A 22,986-nucleotide genomic window follows, 5' to 3' on the forward strand; every position below is an offset into this window, starting at 1 on the left:
TAATTTTATAATTCCTTCACGTCTTTCTTGTATTTACCTTTTTAATCAGGGTTTTAATGAGGAAATTAGGGACAATGTGCTTCTATGGGTCAAACAGGTTCATTTTAAAGTTCAGCTCATTCACCTTGGATAACACCACTGAGTTCTTAAAATCATTATGAAAGAGATAGAATAGAATTAAAAAGAAGTGGTTGGCAAATTAGAACTTTGCAGAGTAAGACAGTAAGAGAGGCACCTAGTTTTTTAAAACTGAAATTTAATTTATGTATCCTGATTTCTATATTCACTGTTTAAATGAGATGAGTAATTTTAATTTTCCTTGCAAGAAAATTTAACTGGGTGACAGTCCATATTAAGCCTTTTTGTTCCAATTATGTAATTAAATTTTGCACCTCATTGTAAAGAGTTCTAGTCATCAGCAAATTGTCAGAAGGGATTTTTGTAAATTAAGAAAGATTGCTTGCAAAAACATACTAACTTTGTGAAGGGCATCTAGAAAGATAAAGAATTAGGACTTCAGGTGACTACTAGGCTGAGAAAAATTAGTAACTGGCATAGAATTGGTGAAGCAAGTGCCTTTCTTTGTTCTTATAACAGATGTAAGAATAATATGGACTGACCCAGATTTGCTAATAGTAAACCTATTCAAAATACAATTGCGACAACCAACAAAAATAGTACCACTCCTATTCTTTGAGGACCTACAACATTCCTTTTGTGAGCATTCATCTGCATGCTATTCTCATTTCCTGAACTTTTCTGTTTAATCTTACATTCAGGTAAGAAAACATTATGAAGAAGGGGCCCTTGGGTGGCTTAATCAGTTAAGTGTCTGCCTTCAGCTCAGGTCATGATCCCAGAGTCCTGGGATCGAGTCCCACATAGGGCTCCTTGCCCAGTGGGGAGCCTGCTTCTCCCTCTCCCTTTGTCTGCCACTCCCCCTGCTTGTGTTCTCTCTCTCTCTCTGTCAAATAAATAAATAAAATCTAAAAAAAAAAAAGCTTAAAAACAAATACATAAAACCTTAAAAAAAAGAAAAGATTATGAAGAGCTGGGGAAAGGAGGTAGGAAATATATTTAACATTAAGTATATATTTAAGTATGCTTAAGTGTCTGTCTATCTGTCCATTTGTGTCTCTTGCTGTAAGTTTGAGGAAATAATCCTTTTTTTTCTTTCTCCAAATTTTTCTTTAAATTCCAGTTAGTTAACATACAATGTAATATTGGTTTCAAGTGTAGAAGTTAGTGGTTCATCACTTACATACAACACCCAGTGCTCATCACAAGAAGTGCCCTCCTGAATACCCATCACCTATTGAAACCATCCTCACGTCCACCTCCCCTCTAGTAACCCTCGGTTTGTTCTCCATAGTTAAAGGTCTGTTTCTTCAATTGCCTCTCTTTTTGTCCCCCTATGTTCATTTGTTTTGTTTCTTAACTTTCACATACGAGTGAAATCATATGGTATTTGTCTTTCTCTGACTGACTTATTTCACTTAGTATAACAGTCTCTAGATCCATCCACGTCTTTGCAAACGGCAAAATTTCATTCCTTTTTAAGCCTTCCTTAAAATAGGTGGATACAATCATCAAACCTAAACTTTGAGTGACTATTACAAAGCCTGAGATAGGACCAAGGCCTGTCTTGCTCAGCAGTGCATGCCTAGGTACAGAATTTCTACAAAGTAGTTTTTCAGTAAGTATTATTTCAATGAGAACAACGAGCGGCACGGCACAATTAAGGAGGCTACAAAACCTGAGATGAAAAAGAAGGGTGGAGACAGTTTCCATAGAGACCTGACTAAGGCTTTCACCAAAACTTATTGTGGAAGAATGAAAGTTAACCCATGGGCATCTGTGATTACCTGTGATTACATCCATCAACAAGATGTTGGCTGTATCGTAAATTATATATCATTCTCACTTTGTAGTGTTGATCACCTCATTTTTAATTAATGCTTTCACTGGTTTCTTAGAGTGCTAGGTCAAACATTATTTCATAATTTGTTAATGATAATATCAGGATCATATAGATCACAATTTATAAAAATTAGATGTTCATATTGGGGAAGAATACCAGCTAAACAGTATTCTATGTATAAACCAGCCCTGGTTCAATGCCTGTTATACCAGACAAGTAACTGATAGAACCCCATTTAATTCTCCAATGTATCCTGGTGTGGGTGATAAATTAGTAAGTCACGTACACATGCAGGCTACATTAGCAGGGGCTATTCCTGTCTGAGTGAGTAATGGGAGAGCAAAATGTTAAAAGACAAGATCTCACTTTACGAGCATGCCTGCTGTTTCCTTAAGCAGGTGACAAATGGACCCACAAGCATGTCCACCATTTCAAAGTAAACACAGAATTTTAACCAATTTCCATTTCTTCCAACATGCAGAACCAACCAATCATCTTGTTCTTCTTTTTTTTTTTTTCTGACCTGCACTGATTCATCTGTGTCAATTAGTTACAGACAGTCCTAAATGTCAACTAACACAAGAAATGGCCTCTAAGAATAAATCTAAAATAACTTATTTCTGTGTTTCATGTGTATCTTTTGGAGAGGACCTATTACCATTCTTATATTTGAACTTATGTGTTCAGTTAAGGAGCTTCTCTAATCATTTTCAGCTAGCAAATTTTTGTGTTAAAAATAAATTTTCTTGAAATCTCTCTGTTTTCTTTCCCGTTGCTGGTATAACAAATAACTATAACCCTGTAGTTGAAAACACTTGTTCTCTTATATTTCTGAAGGTTTCAAGTCCAAAATCAGTCCTACTTGGATAGTCAAAGTTTCAGGTAGGCTAGCTGCTTTTGCAGGCTCTGAGGGGAAAGTCAGTTTCCTTGCCTTTTTCACCTTCTAGTGGTTGCCTGTATTGCTCGGCTCATGGGCAGTCCCTATACTTTCCAAGAACAATGTTCCAATCTCTGCTCCCATCATCACATCACTTTCTTGGTCGCAGACTTCTTCTATAGCCCTCTTATAAGGATCTTTGTGATTACATCACGCACATCTGGATAATCCAGGATAACATCATATTAAATCCTTGTCTTAATCACATCTTCAGAGTCTTTTTCCATGTAAGATAAAATTGATAGGTTCTAGGGAGTAGAACATGGCATATTTGGAGTGCCTATATTCACCCAACCATACTCTGGGTTCCCCAGAAAATGGGCATGAAAGCTATGCCTTCAGTTTGTTTCACACCTACTTTTGATACCTCTTTTTAGGTATTTAGCCTTAGGCTATCTGCAGACATGGCTCTAATTCTGGCCAACAAGCACTTTGGGAGGAAAGTTCCTTCTTAGAGATTCCAAATGTAATATGAATGAGATTCACATAAATAACCACACTTTTAAAAAATAGTTTCACCAATGATTTTTCCTGAAATTTTAAATGTAAAAACTTCATGATTTTTCCCTCTTTTTTTTTGTTTCATTATCAATGAGGATCTATTGGCAACTGCATATTCTCTAAGATACTGAAAGTGTTTATATTTGTTTCTTTAACTACGAACATTTCAACTATTCACAGGATTGCACTAGTTTAGATTAAGTTGTCACTTCTTATACTTATCACCTGATATAAAAATTCTGCTGAAAGCAGACAAAGGAAACAATAAAATATATGCTTGAAACTCCCTCCATTCCTCTTCTTATAAATTGGTAATAGTATAAAACCAGATAAAATCAAATTTTCAAATGTGAGAGGAGTTTTTGAATATATTCATCATTTAAGTTTATTCACCATTAGCTATTATATAGCTAGTACTCATTATTATAATCACATAGAAAATATGTGAAATTACAAAGTTATTACTTATTGTAAATCAGTTAACTTACATATCTACCCTGTATCTAGAAGTAACATTGAAATAAGCTCTAATTCCTGAGTATTTCTATTTTTGTCCTATAACTACTCTTAAGACACCAGTATATTTTCTGTACACAAAAGTTCTTGACATATAATAGACGCTGTGTGGTAACTTTAATTTCTATTAATTCTTCAAAGATGGGAATACCTGTTGCTTTATTATTTCTGGCTGTCTAGGAAGGCAGTGTCAAGAGGACTCAGATAATACTCTGTGAGTCCAACCATAAAAAAAGTTTCTACCACGTTTTGTGACTAACAATGTAGGACAATAAAATCATTTGACAACTGGTTAAACATTAACCCTAGGAACATTTTTTTTTTCCTTGAGTTCTTTGAAAAAATTTATTCCAAGTCAAAACATGTTGTTTGTGCTTGCTTATTTAAAATATGCTTGTGATTCAAATGATTAAAATATATTGAAGAACTAAAATAAAGAAGTAACATATGCACAGGAAAAAGACTTAAAAGTTTAAAGCTACTGTGAGGACATTATTCTCTTTCAAACATTATTTTAGGCAACAGTCAACTTCCCTACCAAAAATCTGAACAGAAGCAGGATAAATTACACCCTTAATGAAGTAGATAGAGAAAGCCATTGAGAAACTTGTCTATGAAAGAGAGAGGAGAGCAAAGGAATAACAATTGCTGAGGTATAAGACATGGATCAGAAGATTATTGAAGTGGACCCTGATTATACAGCCTTCCTAAAGGTACTTCAAACAGTTCAATGACTCTTTAATTTAGCCATTTTATGTTTAATAAATCTGGAATCCTGCTCCTGCCTCCCCCTCTCCTTAAAAACAAAGTAGAGAGAACTCCTTCTCATCACACATTTCATGCTACTTAACCTCCAAATTTTTCAACTAAATGTTCAATAATATAAATAAGAGGAAAAATTCAAACAAATTTGGGGTGCCTGGGTGGCTCAGTCAGTTAAGCATCTGCCTTCAGCTCATGGTCATGATATCAGGGTCCTGGGATGGGGCCCCGCATCAGGCTCCCTGCTCAGCGGGGAGTCTGTTTCTCCCTTTCCTTCTGCCTCTCCCCCAGGTCATGCTCTCTTTCGCTCTCTCTCTCTTTCAAATAAATAAATAAAATCTTAAAAAAAATTCAAACAAATTTAATCTAAGTTAGTATTTCAGAGGGAAGGATTGAGAAGCAGAGTTTGTGACCAACCAGCCTATATACCTTTTTCTGAACTGAGTAACTACTCTATTCCCAACAAAGGAAGAAAAGAATAAGAAAGCAATTTGACTTAACCAACTCTATGTACCTAACTCAGTTGTGGGGCCCACATAAACCAGAAAAAAAGGTTTCTCAGTTTGGAATGCAATCTTATGCTAGGGGTCTGCCAGTTTGAGACAAAAGCTTCTCTTCTTTAAGTCTGAGGTTCTTTAACTTTCATGAAGACTATATTTCTTTCTGTGCACAGGTTTTACTATTTTCCAACTTAAACAGCCTAAATTCCTAAGTCGGGTTTTCTCAACCACAACAGTATAGATATTTGGACCTGGTATTTCTTTGTTGTGGGGGGTTGTCATGTACATGGCAGGATGCTTAGCAGCAAACCTGGCTGCTATTCACCAGACACCAGAAGAGTCAGTCTCTATTTGTGACAACACAAATGTCTCTAGACACTGACAAGTATCCCCCAGGGGACAAAAATTACACTCGGTTGCTCCAGGGATCTTTTGTATCTGACCTTACCTATTCTTTTCCAGAGATGTCTATATCTCTCACCATAAACTATGGCACTATCCATCCATTCTTTAAACCTCAAGAAATGTCTCTGAGGATTGATAAAGAATGAACATATTGGTTGAGGGTACAAATACAAGGTACCTTCAGCAGCTTAGGATAGTTATGGGTCAGTAGGAAATTGCTTCAGCTTTTCTGTTCAACTTCGGCTTTTGCAGCAGATCATAGTGTAAATATTAGATTTTTTTCATTTTGCATATGTGTTCAAACTAATATTTTGAGTGTCCATAACATATTTGGCTTATCCAATGTCCCTTTCTTTGATATGTTGACCTTTACAATTTTTTTACAGAAAAAAAAACAAAAACAAAAAACATTGAGGGGTATTTTGTATATTATATAATTCTTCCACCTTCACCAAATGTACCTCTCCCCAAATTCCATGTCAAGCTAGCTTTGACTACCCCATTACTAAGAGAGAGGTCTCCTATTGGTCATTTTATGGAGTCTGTGCTCTTCCTACATAGAAGCATCCTTCCAGAGAGGTTCCCATCTGCTACACTTGGCATGGCATGCCTTTGCTGAAATTTTGCTGCCTTCTCTGGAAGAAGGGTAGTACGTACAAAGAAACAAAGACATCTACCTATGTAGAGCTTAAATTTCAGCCTAATATACACTCATAGACAATGAAAAAGAAATGTGAAGAACTATACTGTTATCTGGGAAACAGTATATGGCAATAGTTTTAAGAAGAAACTAAAAGGAGATGACATGTATAAGCCAGAAGTGAGTATTTAACATTTTCAATTGGGTGTCTATAGAAGAACTCACTGAAAAGGTAAACATTTGAGAAAATACCTAAACAGAATGGAGAACCCCACAAACCAGAAATTTGGGTCAAAATCACACAGAACAGAGTACACCTTGTTTTTTCTAGGAACTTTGAGGGCACTGTTGCTATTTTAATGTGAGCTAGAAGGAATATGAACATTGAGCCTCTGGTTTAATGCTTACATGATCTAGCCCCTGAAAAGTCTAATTTTGTGAGCCTTCAAATTCTTGTGTGCATGTGTGTGTGTGAAACAGAGAGAAAGAGAAAGAAAGAAAGAGGGAGAGACTGAGAGAGAGAGATTGAGAGGGAGAGAGAAATATTCTGTTTAGATTTTCTGTTGTTGCAACTAAAATTTTAAAACTCTTACTCCTACCCCATATGCAAATTGTATTCATATGGAATTCTAATTTGAGCTTTACTTCTTTCAGTGTTCAGTGTGAGTTTGCATAAGTCACGCTTGCTGAAAATTATTGTAAAAAAAAAGATTTAACTAGAGGATGGAAATAGAAAAGAGGAATGAAACAGATGGTAAAGTTAAACTAGATGAGTTTTAAATTTTGTTTTTTTGTTGGTTCCCCAGTGAAACCTTATAGGAAACTTAAAAAGATGAGATAAAACATAAACTGCTTTCTTATATCTGCATCCCTGAACCAGTTATAAAAGAAGAGAACCAAAGGGGCTATGTATAAAGCTCTCAAGGTATTTTCTTTGATGGTATAAAAAGCAGCAGTCAACAATTCTGTCATAACATCAGGAAGTTATAAAATATTAGGATAGGCACAGACCAAAAATTGTGGCTCTAACTATGTATAATATCTATTAAAAATGAAATTAAATTTATTAGAAAATCATTGAACTCTAAGGAAAAGAAATCCTGAATCATTGTTATGAGGCAATGTAAATATCATTTAATTGCACAGTGTCTATAATTTTAATTTATTGTGTGCATAATATCAACCATATTTTTTTAATTTAGTGGCTGTAATTTATTCATTTTTATAAACATGAAAATGACAATAGAACAGTTTTTCCCCTTTTTCACTATGAGTTTGAGTTCTTACTTTTTTTCAGTGATTTATTTTTGGTGGTTATTAGAAATCTGACTCTCATTTGGGAAGTAACAATTGTTTTATCATGGGGGCTACTTATATTATTAATTTTGAGATTAATATTGACATTGTGAAAGTGTTTGATTAGAAATTCCTCATTCACAATTTCAATGAGAAAGTTCAGCATCCTCCTGCCACTTTAATTATAGAGAAAATGAATTGAAAAAAGGGAAATTTAACTCATGATGAAGAGCATGGCTTAGAATTAATAAGGTTCTGACCTACATTTTTTTTACACCTAATATTGTCCAGCCTGTTGCATTTAATATAAACTTCCTAATCCTAAAGTAATAATGGAATATTCTTTTCCTTCATAATACTTCAATTAAATGTATATTCAGAAGAAATAAATCATTTTTTTTTGGATTATAAGTTTAGTCTAATTCCATTAACAGTAGTAAACCACTGCCCCATTGTTGGCTTATTTCCTTTTAGCCCATATTATGCATATCTGTACAATACAAATATCACCCAGGCTCCACTGGCCAACACAGCTCGGGTTACCTTGGTGTTAAGTTAGATCTGGATTTTAAGTCAGATCCTCTCTGTGATTCCCTAAGCCATTCTTCCCCATGATTCTCTGTGGCTCCCTGCTTCCCTGTCCCTGCATGTTATTAACTTGTCCCCAGACTACATAGATCCCAGGCCTCAGATACTTTACTCTTTCCATTAAGTCAATTCAAATATATAGTGAAAATTTACTTTGTTAAAAAATGGCAAAGCCCTGAGTGATTATGGGGATGGATAAATCAGAAACCGCATCACCTTCTGCCATCTAACTGGCTCCCTCCACCCTCTGCACTTCTTACTGCCTGGAAAAGCCTGGCCTCTAAATATATGATCTTTCATGATGTTGAACGCTCCGGGAGGTGAAACCCAATGGATAATCTCTATGGGAGTAGTGCTGCCATGCCTGTTGACCTTTCCCATAACACAGGAAGTATATATTTTATTTTATTACAAGATGATAAATACCTTATATATACACATCTAAACCCAAGTTACAGTTAGAATAATATAGCCATTTTTCATCAGAGATTTTGATCTGAGTATTTTCCAAATATCACAATACACTTTAAAAACATAGTCTAAAGTGGATGCATATTATATTATAGGGACACGTTATAATATTTAAGCTACTCTTGTTGCTTAATTTGATTATTTTTATTCTAAAATAAACAACAACAAAGTGAATATTTTCTACACCTGTTTAATATGATCCTGCTTTCTTACTTTAGGTATTTCTAGATATTGAATTATTACAGATGAAAAAACTGTAGGTATATACTCTAAATTGCCAACTGGTGGTCCTAGTTTCCCCGAATACATGTGAAAATACTGTTGCATTAAATGTGTATACTTTTGTGTTTTAATGCAGAAGTATAAAATGGTATGTCCACATTGCCTTAAATGATATGAATTGAAAGCAGCACAGATGAGGGAAACCTCTCAATGCTAAGGAGCCCTGAAAAAATGGCTCTTGACTCTTTATGGACTTGGTGGGAGGTATAGAAAGAGGGCTAGGAGTGGAAAAGTTTTAAGTCAATGTGGAGAAATGTGGCTCAGTCAAGGCCCCCTCTAAAAAGAGGTATCCCTAGAGGCACACGGGAAATTCCCCAGCTAAAGCCGTCTCCTCCCCCATAATGAAAAAGGCCTCTGAATAAGGTACGTGTGTTGCTGAGAAGAATGATCTGCAACTGTTGTGTGTGCCATTTTGTAGTCATTTAGGTAAGTGGATTGATAGTACCATTCACATTTTGTATGTCCTTACTGATTTTCTGTCTACTTATTCTACCAATTACTGAAAGGAAGTATTCATATCTCAACTATAATTATAGTTTTACTTATTCCTCTTTTGAATTATGTCAGTTTCTGGTTCATATATTTTGAATCTCTTATCAAATGTGTAATAAAGTATGATTAGTTGGCCCACTTATTTTTATGAAATAAAGTCCTTCATCTTTGATAGTTTCTGATATTGAAATCTACCTTATTAATAAAACTACACCAGTATTTATTTTGCCTAATTTTTATATCTCTCTTATTATTTTATTTTGCTTAATTTATATATATATCTCTCTCTCATTATTTCACTTTCAATATATCTCTATTTTTTCATATAAAATGAGTATCTTTTATACATTTGAGTTTTACTTCATGTACCATTAATAATCTCTGCCTATTAGCCGAAGTGTGTAATCAATTTATATTTACTGTGATCCTGGATATAGTTGAATTTAAATGTATCATTTTGCTTGCTTTATGCCTGCTTTCTTTTCTTTCCCTCCAAATATAAATGTATTTGTTTTCTCCAAATAGGAGGATTGTTCAAATCTCTTCCTAAAATATTATAGTTCATCATATAGTCTCTTTGAAATTGGCTGATATATTCAAAAGTTAAAAATGCAAACATCAGAGTAGAAAAACAAATGTTTGTTAAAAATGCCAAAATTCCAAAAATTCATTTTATAGTTACATGGTAAAAATTATTTGAATATAGTATATATTTTATTTTCTTCAATATATCACATTGAACTTAAGTATCATGAAAAATAATGTTAATGCCCACCGTTCATAACATTACACAATCTGAATATATTTGTATATATACATTAAAATTTAAATTAAACTAATTGAAATATAAACTATGTCAGAACCTCTATATAGCCATAACTAGGATTATTAATCAGCAGAGAAAAGCATATTTTTGAAAAAATATTATAGTATTAAAAACATTGTAATGCACATTATCTTCATCATCACCTAAATTCTAACCCATTGAGAAGCACAATAACATTTCCTTCTTGCTAATATTTTATCTAGTGGAAGTCATTAAACTTGAAGTAGAATTACAGAAAAAGCAGATTTGGCAAGGTGATGATAAGTCTAGTCTAGTTCCTTAAAAAAGAAATTAACACTGGGTTTAGAGTCAGTAACACACAGATAATTGTTGAAATACTAGACTAGGGGAGATTTTCCAGGAAGAAATGATGGTGGAGGAAGAGAAATTTAAAAATAAAAGTCAGAGATAAATTCACAGAGACTATCCCAAGACAAAACAGAAAACCAAAACCCAAAACATAAATAGTATAATATAGAAGAAATTCAAACCAAAGCAGGAAAGACATTTCAATTAGAAAATCTCCTATTAAGGAAAGGATAAATATGTTTTAAAGGAAAAAGAGATGCTAGTACATTGTTTATACTGAAAGTAGATATGTATAGTACCTAAAAGTATGAGTTCTAGAGTTGCTTGGAATAAGTTTAAATCTAGCTTCATCCATCCCTACCAATATGTATGAATTCGGGAAAATATTAAAAGCTCAATAGACGTTTTAATTTTCTATAAAATGGAATGGTATTTATGTGAAGATCAAATGAAGTAATGACCATAAACGACACACTACAATATCAACATTTTATAGCTGCAAAATAAATGTTATGTTCTTATCCTATATGTTCTTGCATAGCAACATTATTATATTTTAGCGTTTGTTTCCAGAAGTATACACATAAATTTGTCCATGATTCATTCCATAAATTGACTTTTCATTACTTTAAAAATATTTTATTAAAATATTTTGTATTTAGAGAAAACAATAAAACGAATGCCATAATCCTACTGTCATTATTTGCCAAAATAGTTTTAAGAAATAAAGCATCATAAATAGATTAGAAGTTCCTTTTGTACTCTCACTGATCTTTTCCCCATCTGTCTCTTTATAGAGGGCTCTTCTAGTAAAGCCAGTGTGTATATTTCTAATATATGTGTTTACACCTTAGCTATATATTTATCAATCATAGAAAATATGGACTTTCTTGTGTGTAAAAATTTAATTAATCATTATTAGACTATCTATGTCAGTCTTCAATAAGATTTTAAAATCCAACATTATGTTTTGATATTTAAAAGTATTAATACATGTAGCACTTGTTTGCTTATTTTAACAACTCATTATAATCCCATACTATGCCATGGTGAATTTATCCACTCTCCTATCCACAGGCTTTTGTTTGTTTCAGATTTGGTGTGAAAATTCTTGTGTATGTCTCTTTAAGTGCATGCCTTGTAATCTTTCCAATAGACATATATGAAAGTGGAAATGCTGAGTTGTAGGATATGCCTGACCGTGTGTCCCACACCCATCGTGCACTTGTACAGTCATTTCAAAAACTATCCACCAATAAAAAGCTTACCTGTAAATCCTAACTACCACACTAATTTTATTCTCCATCTAGTTTAAGAGCTTAAGGCATGAGTAACTGTGGTTTTACATATACAGAGATATATTGCCACTACTCAATTAGCTATATACTTATTTTATAATAAACACACTGCCTAGAACTCTTGTTAATGACCTCCCAACATAATTCTTATAAGTTAAAAATCTCTATTACTAAACTTTATATGTCATGTTTAAATATACATATAAAGATATAATTCTCTGGTTTAGATTAATAAAAGCATTTGAAATACAGACTGCCTGAAGCTATTGTATTTTCAAGTGCTAAATTACTCTGCCATGTATTAAATTACTTACTCTGAATCTTCCACTTATATTGAAACACCATCCTTCATTCAGACAGCTGATGCTGAGCAGTCTACAGTGGTCAATTACTTTCTCACAGTTTTTTCCAGTAAATCCTATGAAAGAACTGTAAATACATCCATGTAAATAAGAAAAGTTACAATTTAAATATTTTTACAAAAGCCTATTAACAATCTGACAAAAATAATAATGCTTTGTTTAAATTACATACAACATATATTATTACCTGACTTTTTTAATCATTAATTTTGTCTATGCATGCTTGTGTTCTTAGCAAAGGAGAAAAAAATGATCTATTTAGTGAGAATCAGAGTAAACTACATTCATTTAATAGTCTTAATATTATCTTTTGAGAATTTAACAGTAAAATCAACTTTAGCCTAACTGAATATTTAACAATAAAATAGAGGTTTTAGAAAACTATTGGAATAAATAAGAAAACTATTAAAATGTGAAAAAAAAAAGGTGACAAGTGAGATTTCTAATGCTTAGTAAAGCCATTATATACTGATGATGTGCTACAAGGATTTAATGACATACATAAATTTGGGACGTAGTATAAAGAGTTACAGTGAACAGTAATGGTATGGTCACAGTTAGGCTACTTATATGGTTTTATTTATTGTCATCCTTACTTTTTTTTTTTCCTAAATAAAGCAGTCTTGTAATATAAGTGCCGAGGAATAAGCTTTTTTTGATTGTAATGGCAATGCCTGACATTAAGCTTTTGATTGCCAAGGCATCAATTTCAGACATCCATCTTGAATAAACATATTGCCAGCTAGTATGACACAGCTACTAGCTACACGAGATAAGAAGACAGGCCTTCCCTAACCCATGAAGTTCCCTTTATACAAATCCCTGTGTAACTAAATAACCGGCCACTTCCTTTCCCGCTCCCTAATTCCCACTCTTTCATTCTAAATACACCAATAAAGAGTGAATCTGTGAAACTCTAGGCACCCCACTCTTGACCCCAATAAAGGCAGAACCCTAGGTCCACCCAGTTTGCCTTTCTCTCTCTCTGCTAGCAATTGGCTGCCAGCCTGTGGGTATGCCCTTTACCCCCCAGGACTTGAGTAATAAACCTTATTTTTCAAAGATCCCTGATGGTTGATGCTAAGTGCATCCTGCAAGTGTACGAACCACAGAGGCCACAACGTGGGCTCCTGTGGGGGAAACGTATATGGAGGCTGCCATGAGCAATATCAGCCCTGGTGAGTGCCCGAGGCATTCCTAGCTGATAGCATCTCTATACATAGGTTGAGACACACACAAAACAAATCTGGATTCCGGTTTACTGCAATTCATTAGCTGCAATCAATAAGATGCTAAGAATACATGGTTTACTGTCTTCCTTTGCCCTCACTCTCATTAATTTGTAAGAAATATTCCTGTACTTTAAATCACGGTTAGTAAACTTTCTATTAAAAGTGAATGGAGCACCAAATTAAAGGACAATGTGTTTCTCTAAAGTAGATACTAGAGATTTTAAGACCAAAAGAATACTTTTTCCCCTTCTTTTTAGTGTGTGGGGTGGGGGAGAGAGGGAGAGGGAGAGAGAAAGAGAATCTTAAGTAGGCTCCATACCCAGCACAGAGCCCAGCACAGGGCTAGACCTTATGACCCTGAGATCATGACCTGAGCCGAAATCAAGAGTCAGCACTTAACCAACTGAGCCACCCAGGAGCCCCCAAAATAGTTCTTAAGACTAAGTTGTTAGAAGCTGATTTAATAACAAAGTGAATTGTATCATGTATTAATTATTTCAAATATCTTAATAAGAACACAGGATAATTTCATAAAAGAAGGAATCAAAGGCCATGTTGACACAGTTTAACTGAAATATCATCAGTAAAATACTTTAGTAATTCTCTTTTCCTGCTGTTCAAGGAACAGCCTGGCATTTTCACCTTGTAAAATTAAACCATTCCTTCATTTATGTCAGGAATACTATCCATTTTTTTTAGCACCTACTATGTGCCAGCCACTGGGCTGTTTTAACACTATTTTCTTATTTTCTCATTCAATCCTTATAAACCCTGTGTGATACACATTATTACCACTATATTAAATGAAGGAGCAAACTCAGAGAAGTTAAGAGATTTACTTTGGTCATATCACTAACTTTAGAGCTGTTATTAAAATTAAGTATGGTCTTAATTTTAAATGTATCATACCTGCTACTCCATTAATAAAACCTGTTAGGACATGTTTACCTTATTTCCCTCATTCTGAGGATCCACATAGAAACCCAGAAATTACTCCAAGTACCACTTTGTTGTGAAAGGTATCATTCCCACCCTTTCTTACTGGGGATAAGGAGTAGCAAGAATAAGAAAGCAACAAAATATCCTCAAATTTTGGTGCGTTGTACTTATCGTGTCTGAATTCTCGTTTGAGAGGGAATGAATCAAACTGTCTAAGACTGGCTAAGGACAGGTGTGGTATTTGGACTTATATTATTCTGAAGTATGATTTCCAAAGAGAAGGATCAGAGGTATAAATAAAATGAAGAACTAATATTCAGTCCTTCATGAGATCAGATCAACAGGTTGCTGAATGAAGATTAGGGAGCAGCAACTCTTTAGAAAGATGTTTCTAAACAAAGGAGAACTTATTAATTATGAAAAAAAATGTGCCAAACTGTTAGCACTCTCACAGTATACTAAGAAGGAAGCCCCAAAAGACCATCTAAAATACTTGGCCTGGGGAAGTTTAACCCAAAGGCAGAGGAAACCCATAATGAGAAAATTTTCCTGTTGAGTTACAGGCTATTAAGCCTCCATCCCTCTACTCCAACTCATAGTTTGAAATCTAAGAGGAGCTTTTGAATCTCACCCTAATGATACCCTAACAACTCAGCCTGCAGCCAGGGAAAGAAAAGGCTTGACTAGTATTCTTGCCACTTAAGAATTAAAACAAGAGAAAACAAAAACAAAGAAAAATAAATAAAAGCAAACTCTAGAATAATATGGATGCTTTGAGAAATTCTATGACAAAAGTGCAAGTAAAGATGAAAGATGCTAAAGATAAGGGAAAATACATAAAAGAAGAAAGGAAATTCAAATAGCATCAACAGTTCAGCTCAATAAGTTAAACAGATAAGACTTTTTATGAAATACAATATAGAAGATACTATGGTGAGATAGTATATAAATAGGGAGGTGACTTAGTGGCTAACAAAAATTAAAATGGATCCAATTGAGTTAAGAAAATAATGTTTGAAATAAAAGTAGATAGAAATATAGATATATTCAATATAAAAAATAAAGTCAGAATTGTTACCTTACTCTTCCCCAAAAATGTCAAAAGTGGCATACAATTCATATTTGAGAATATATAGCAAAAAGTGGAAGAAAAAGAATATATAAAAAATGAACACTTAAGACACAGTGAATCAGAATATTTTAACAGTTTGATAAGGGCAAAGACACATTTTATGAACTGGTCTGTGTGAAAACTGGAACATAATATTTGGCAATTTAAAAAATTCTGTAAATTATATTGTATTTAGTTTTTTTTACCCTTTCTTCATTCATATTTCAACCTTGATAAAATAAACTACATTGGCTTACTTAGACATTCCCTATGACCTTACAATATTAAGCAAAAACTGATTTTTTTTTTTTTAGTTTTTTTTTTCAGGACATGTACAGTACCCAATAATTTTATTTTAAATGAAGACTTAGTACAAAATTACACTGAGTACATTTCACATCAAAAGGAAAGTACTACAATTAATAAGGCCAGAGTCATTTATTTAAAAAGATCATGAGATAGATATTTTTCTGGAATGTGTAATTAAGAAATCAAGGGAAAGAACACAAATACACAAAAATAAAAATGCAAAAGGGAATATGAGGACAAATGGAAGCTAACTACACTACATATTCCTCAGTGCAAATATGCTAAAAAGTTTATGTCAAAATATAGATTGCCAAAATTGAATGAAAATAAGAATAGCTGAATAGAACAAAATATTTGGTGAAACTAACTAAAAGATGCTGGGCTTATTTATTTACATGGATGAAGAATTCTAATCCCTATGAAAGAGATGATTCTCATGATATGTAAGTCTTGATCTTTAGAAAATGTATGCTAGTTATCAGAATTTGGATGCAAAAGCCTCAAAATGTATAACAAAAAGAGTTACCACCAAACTCATATTTGAAAATTAAAATAAATATGCTGTATCCTATTTCTAGGAATTTATCCTAAAGAAATAATCAGACATAATAAATATACATTTATTTCCATATTTCCCCCATGATATTCCAAATGAAGTGCCTACAGAAAGGAGACAACTGCTAATGTAAGAGGTCATTCTAGTCTACCACCCTAGTCTGCCACCACTGTTCCCATGCTACCAATAATCTAAGGACATTATAAACAAGAAGCCAATTCCTGTCCAAATTATCCGTCCTTCAGAAACCTTGGTCATCAAAAGTATCACGTTAATGAATCTGATTCTCGTATATTTTTTAAAAATATATTTTATTTAACTAATTTAGTACCAATTTCGTTTTTTTCCATCCATAAAGTGCAGATTTTGTGCTATTCTACTACTCTTGAACTGAGAAGAAACATGCTGTTCTCAGGCAACTGCAAGTGGTTCTTCATGACTAGAGCTCAAAGTAAATAATGAGAGTAGCAAGAGATGAGAGGAGAAAGAGATCATCAAGGAATTTGTAAGAGTTACCAATATTCAGAAGTATCAAACACTCAAGCGTGAAAATCAGGAGACTGGAAGTAGGGAATGGGAAGGAAAGAAAATAAACAATCAACCAAGTATAAAAGATGTAAGAGGCCTTGTATGAATCGATGATATGTTATTATGCTGAAGACTATGATTAACTTAAATCTCTTTACTTGAAGTTCAAAAAAAAAAGTGAGATTGAGATGCTTCAGAGAGACAGAGTTGTCAGGTAAACCTTTAGGTCAGAAATTAAGGTAAAGCCTCATCTGCTTACCTTCAAAAATGCTGTGTCCTCCTATTATCTGCTATCCACTGGTATACATGGGATCATGTAAATCCATGGTGCTGTTCATGCTGCTACTTCTTACACTGTGATCATTTCATAAAGTCAAATTCTCCAGGGCCTGAACTGCAGCACTAACCTTTCATGCTGGCTGTACTACAGCAGCTGCTACTCTTCCCAGAACACTGTGTCAACTCACTGCCCATACCTTCACGTCTTTTTGACCCTATCCATGTTAAACTTTCTACTGTGCATGCCAATACCACTGCCAACCCAGTCTGCTTCTCAGCTTTCCACTGCCCGTGGCTTTGCTGACTTCACTGATAACCACTTTTCCTATGAAGTAGCTAGGGAACTGTTCTACCTCCTTAGAGAGCCATGCATTTAGAAGATTCTCATAGCAGACGTCTTCATACTTAGGTCCTTCCGGTTTACATATAGCTCTTTACAATCAGGAGATCCATGGATGAATCCAGGCACTGGTACTCATTTCTACCCTTGAGATAAATTCTCCTTTTTGGAGAGAAATATTCTTTTAGGGTTTCACAGATCCTTTCTTGTTCTTTTCTTTTTCCTCCCTCCCTCCCTCCCTTCCTCCCCCCTCCCTTCCTTCCCTACTCCCTCCCCTCCTTCCCTCCTCCCCTTCCTTCCTTCTCTCCTCCCCCTTCTTCCTTCCTTCCTTCCTTCCTTCCTTCCTTCCTTCCTTCCTTCCTTCCTTCCTTTTGCTCTTCATAGTTCAGAAAATCTCTCCCCTGCCCCCCCAAAAGAAAGAAAGAAAAAGAAAAAAAAGAAAAGAAAGGTTCAAAAACATTTATGTTCCATTAAAGGTAACCTTCTATTTCCTTGATGTATAGCCAATCACATAATCTTTACTATGGTTTTCTTGGGGGGCAACAAAAGTTAATTGTTTCACCAATCTAGATACATAATTTTCCCTGTGGAACCCCATATTCCTTCCTCATGATGTTTACTTTCCTTTCCACTAACAAATCCTGGAGCCTTGGTCACATAATTTATTTCTTTTAGTTCTAGACCTTAAATACAATCTCCTCTACAGATGTCCCATCTGCTTCAGGAGCCCTATTTTAGCACCTATTTTATATTATATATGTACCTTTATATTCTATCATTATCCTTTGCATTCACCTGTGTGACTATATGAACATGTAAGTGCACACATGCACGTGTACACACATACATGCATACATTTTAATCTACATTTTTAATCCATATTCCCTTTTTGAAATTTTTATCCTAGTCCATTTTATATTTAGAACAAATATTTTAGAGTTATCTTCTCAGATAGATCACCTGGATGATAGGCTTTCTGATTGTCTGCATAAATATAAATATTTCTCTCACTACCCAATATATAGTAGTCATGTGTAAGATTTGGAGGAGGCAGTATTTTCTCTTGATAGTCTATAGATGCTTTCTAAAGCTATAAATGTTATACCACTGTCCTGAAGCAACTGGTACTGAAAATAAACAATGTGATGTCATGCTGATTACTTTTCTTTTGTAGGTAAATTGTTTTTTCCTGCCTTAAAGCTTGATAGATATTTCACTATGTGTTTTTTATCATCAATCTAGCTTGGATAGAGTGTTTTTAATACTCAGACACAGCCCTTGCTCCAGCTCAGAGAAATATTCTACAACTTGATTAATTATTGTTTCTCCTCCATATGTTCTTTTTACTCCTTCCAGAGCTGCTATCATTCATACGTTAGATCTCTTTGATCTCTTCTACAAGATACTCAACTTTCTTCATCATGATTCATTAACTAATTCATCCATTAAGCTCTTCAATAAATAATCTTTGAGCTCCTACTGTAGGTGGTTATTTTTCTAGCCACGGTGCATTTTCAGTGAATAAGTTTTTTTTTTTTTCCTCATGAGGTTCATCTTTTAGTGGTAGGGGACAGGAAATAAAGACTTAGATAAAGAATATTTCAATAGAAATGCAGGTTACAGTGTATGGCAAGTGCAGGTGGTTGTTGTTTTCCCAAAGTTTGCATCAGGGACAGCTTCATGGGCAATTACTATTTCATAAGACCAGGATAAATTTAGGGTGAGGTCATGTCTGTACATGAATATAAAAGCAGATCCCCTTATATTTACTCTTTTTTCTATTTTAAAATACTTCTTCCATAAAGCATTTTAGATTTCCATTATTTGGATTACCACCTTCTTTCCAATTTTCTACCCATGTTGTTAATTGAATAGTATGCTTTTTAGTTCTAGTCTTGATATATATGTATATCTATACACTCTCCTCCAGAATCTTTTCACTTATTTTGACTACAGTTCTTTAATTTTATATGACCTCTCTCTCTTCCAGAGATTCTAATATCCTCAAGTTATAATTGTTTTATTTTAACTCATGTTCCTTTCCTAAGTCTCTGGCCTCTCTTGCATCCAGTATTTTTTAAGAGCAGTATCCTTCAGTGAATGGAAGGAAAAATTGGGCCAAGAAAGTTGAAGCAGCCAGAACATCAGTCCTCTCCTTAGGGTCATGGATCTGGCCTCTCTCTTCCTTGGGATTATGGAGCAAACTCTCACTGAGAGCCTTTGGTCCTTAAACTCATAACTTAGTTGAGTCTTTGTGGCAAAGGAGAACAAGAATACTTAAGTAAGTTAATTTGACCTACCTTCAAATCAGTGTTTATACTGATGAAGTCACTGCTATTTTCTGGTTATTGTTCTGCTGTCCCTCTGCTAATTTACAAATGCTACCTAGCTCACAAAGCAAGAGAATCTGCATAAGTTGCTTCTGTTGAGATAGTCAAGGAAGCTAAGACCTAACTCATTTTAGCTGCTCAAGGTGTCTAGCAATCATTTTGGTCAAAGGAGTCAGCTGTTTCAAGTATGGGGAGAGGGGAAAGAAATGCTTTTCAGATCATCATGTTCCTGGAATATCCAATGTGTAATTATATTTTTGTTTAGAACTATTGTTTTGTAGTAAATATTAAAGTAGTAGGAAACAGTAAATATTTTTTGTAAACCTAGAGGGTAAGAGGGATGTAAATAATTTTGATGAGAATGTTTAAGATGTTATTTTTAGTGGTAAAAAGGGAGATAATATATAGAATGACAGAAGATCTGAATAAGATACATGTAAGGAAAAGAAAAGAAAGATAATGGAAATAAAATACGTTAGTGGAAAAGCTAGGAGAAAATAAAACACACTTTTATCTTCTCCTTTTCTTTTTCCTCCCAAAATGATTTCCTATAGCTGCCTGAAATGTGTCTCCATTATTGGGTTGCATTTTGTCAATTAAGCCAATATTTATTAGACAATTAGCTTTACTCTATTTCTTGGACAGAGTATCCCAAACTTTGCTCAATGACCTATGGAATACATGCTACTGGTTTTAATGAGAAGTGTTAGGTTCTTTTGGGGACACAGCATTGAATAAAACAGAGTAATAACAGCAAAATTTCATCACCAGCATTTTGACAAATATGTCATGTAATGCAGAAATACTGGCATTTACTACATATATTTATTTTTAAAATGTACAGAATTCACAAAATAAAATGAAAATCAGTGAACCTAAATAAGTAGCATACAAGTAAATACAAGTTTTTAAAATACATTGTTCAAAATAGTAAGGAAAACAAACAATAAAATTAAAAATGAAATGTGCAATGCTGTTATAAATAATTGGTAGGAAACTTACGAAAAAATGTATTGAAACAATGACATAATCACTCCATAAACAACAAAAATGAAAATTGAAAATTAAATATTATTTGATTTTTTTTAAGGGCTAGCTTCAAAAATAGTATGTCAACAGTTTCACTCATGGATTGGGAGCATATTCTTGCTTAAAGTTTTTTAGCTGCTGAAATGGCTCTTTCAAACTCTATACTATACTAGGAAATGGAAGGAGATAGTTATAAAGTAACTTCAAATAATTTTCTCTGACTCTGTTATCTTGAAATACTCCTATCATTTATTTAAAGACTTGGAGGAGGTTTTGCTACATTTTTTTTCTGGGTCTGTACCATTTGATTATAAGTGAGTTGTAATTTTTGTCACAAAGAAAGCATGTGGTTCACTTTTGTCTTCTTTGGTTTCATAATCTATAGATGGAAATTCGGATGCAGAGTTACTTGTATCAATTTCAACACCGTCATGTACCTCTTCCATTTCTTGGAAAAAAACCTTTGAGGTAGATAGACTTATTCTTATAATAGAAACTTTGCAATTCCACTATATGCTTGCTTCTTGTGAATTATTAGGGCACAGACAAATGTCTAACTTATACACTACTCATTTTATCCATTTATCTTTTTTGCTTAAACTGAGTGATCGAGTCATTGTCTGGATCTCAAAACATATATGATTCCTATTTCACAGTTCTTTAAATCTTAAAACAATGTTATTAGACAAAAATAGTTGTATTTTCTAATGAAAATTAGCATGATATAATAATTTGTAATTTATAGTATTATGATTTATAATTTATGAAAAACACTATAAGAATGTAGAGAGAGTAATTGAGAAGAACTATTTTCAGAATGTTTATCAAGATCGACAGGGAAGAAATTTTGAGGTGACATTTGAGCAAAACACTCAATGATGTGTATATCAAACTACCATAGTTTTTGGGGAAACTGTCCTTTAAATAGTAGACCAACAAACACAGAGGCTTGAAGCAGGAGATGTGTAAGGTATTCCAGAAACTTCTCAAAGACCAAAATGGCAGGAATTGAGTAATGATAGGGAACATGATATCCTATCTAGATTACTGCATTAGCTCCTAATAGATACATCTATCTATGTCACTCTATAGTTCAACACAAGAGTCAAAGTACCATTTTAAAGGACAGGGAAGATAATATTCTTCATTTGCCAGCAACACTATAATACTTCCTATTTTACTTAGAGTAAAATTCTAAGACTTAAAGTGACACACATGGTCTGCAATTGTCCTCTCCATTTTCACTACCTTCCCCTGCTTTTCTGTTACACTGGTCTCATTAGAGTGAACTCAGTAGGCCAGGGATTGTTCATGGGGTACTTCCTCTGTCACAGACATTTTTCCTCCTGAGAGTTGCACATTCCATCACCTCACTCAAATCACTGCTTTCTTAGTGAGGCTTTCATTCAATGTCCTACATATACTTACATGAAGTCAAAACAAGGAGGTCAAGTGGGAGACTATCAAACTGTTTCAGATGAGAATTTTGGTGGCTTGAACAAGGGTGTTGGCTTCATAGTGATAAAAATGTTCATATCCATGAAATGTATTTATGAGAGAACTTAAAGGGTTTGCTGATGATGGACAAGAAGTGAGCTGAGATAGAGACAGAGAAATCAAAGATAAGTCTAAAGAACACTGACAGAAAAGCAGGTTTATAAGGGATTGAACATCAACCCATTTCTTTGGAATATATTAAGTTTTGATGCCACATTAGACATGTATGAAAGAAAGTAGATCCAGGTTTACCTGATAGGATATAGGGTTAAACAGGTTTTGTGTTTTCAGGTCAATAGAATATAGAAAAAGAGAAAAAGTAGTTTAAGAATGGATATATGGCTATGCTTTGTAAAAAGGAAAATGAAGACCAAGGCCAAGGGTGATGGGCAGAGGAGAACGAGTGCAGTCAAATAATTAGAGGTGCTTGCTGGTTGTAGAAAAAGAAATTACATAATTTTGGTGTTAAAGTACACAAATGAGTTAACTTGAAATACATGAACTGTTGATCAGAGTAGAAACTTAAATCAAGGTGTTGTATGGTGTGCAATTACAGGTCAGGATAAATTATAACATATGACCATGGGAAATTTGCCAAGATCAGGAGGAAGAGGAAAAGTCATTGAAAATAATTGTCTAAGAATTTAAGTAGCTAAGGTGGGTGGATATACAAGATGGATATCAAAGTCATCAGGGAAGATGACAGCAGTGGTAGAGAAAAGGACAGCAA

General features: G+C 33.9%; 1 protein-coding gene across 1 annotated transcript in view; it reads right to left on the reverse strand.

The window, feature by feature from the left end:
• Positions 1–22,986, reverse strand: part of EYS (eyes shut homolog) — a 1,466,842-nt gene that overhangs the window by 1,357,696 nt on the left and 86,160 nt on the right. Inside the window, 1 exon segment of the mRNA XM_008684895.2 lies at positions 12,059–12,173. Coding sequence (XP_008683117.2) covers positions 12,059–12,173 — 115 coding nt within the window.

The sequence above is a fragment of the Ursus maritimus genome, unplaced genomic scaffold, assembly GCF_017311325.1.
Source record: "Ursus maritimus isolate PB19 unplaced genomic scaffold, ASM1731132v1 scaffold_29, whole genome shotgun sequence".
NCBI classification, from domain to species: domain Eukaryota; kingdom Metazoa; phylum Chordata; class Mammalia; order Carnivora; family Ursidae; genus Ursus; species Ursus maritimus.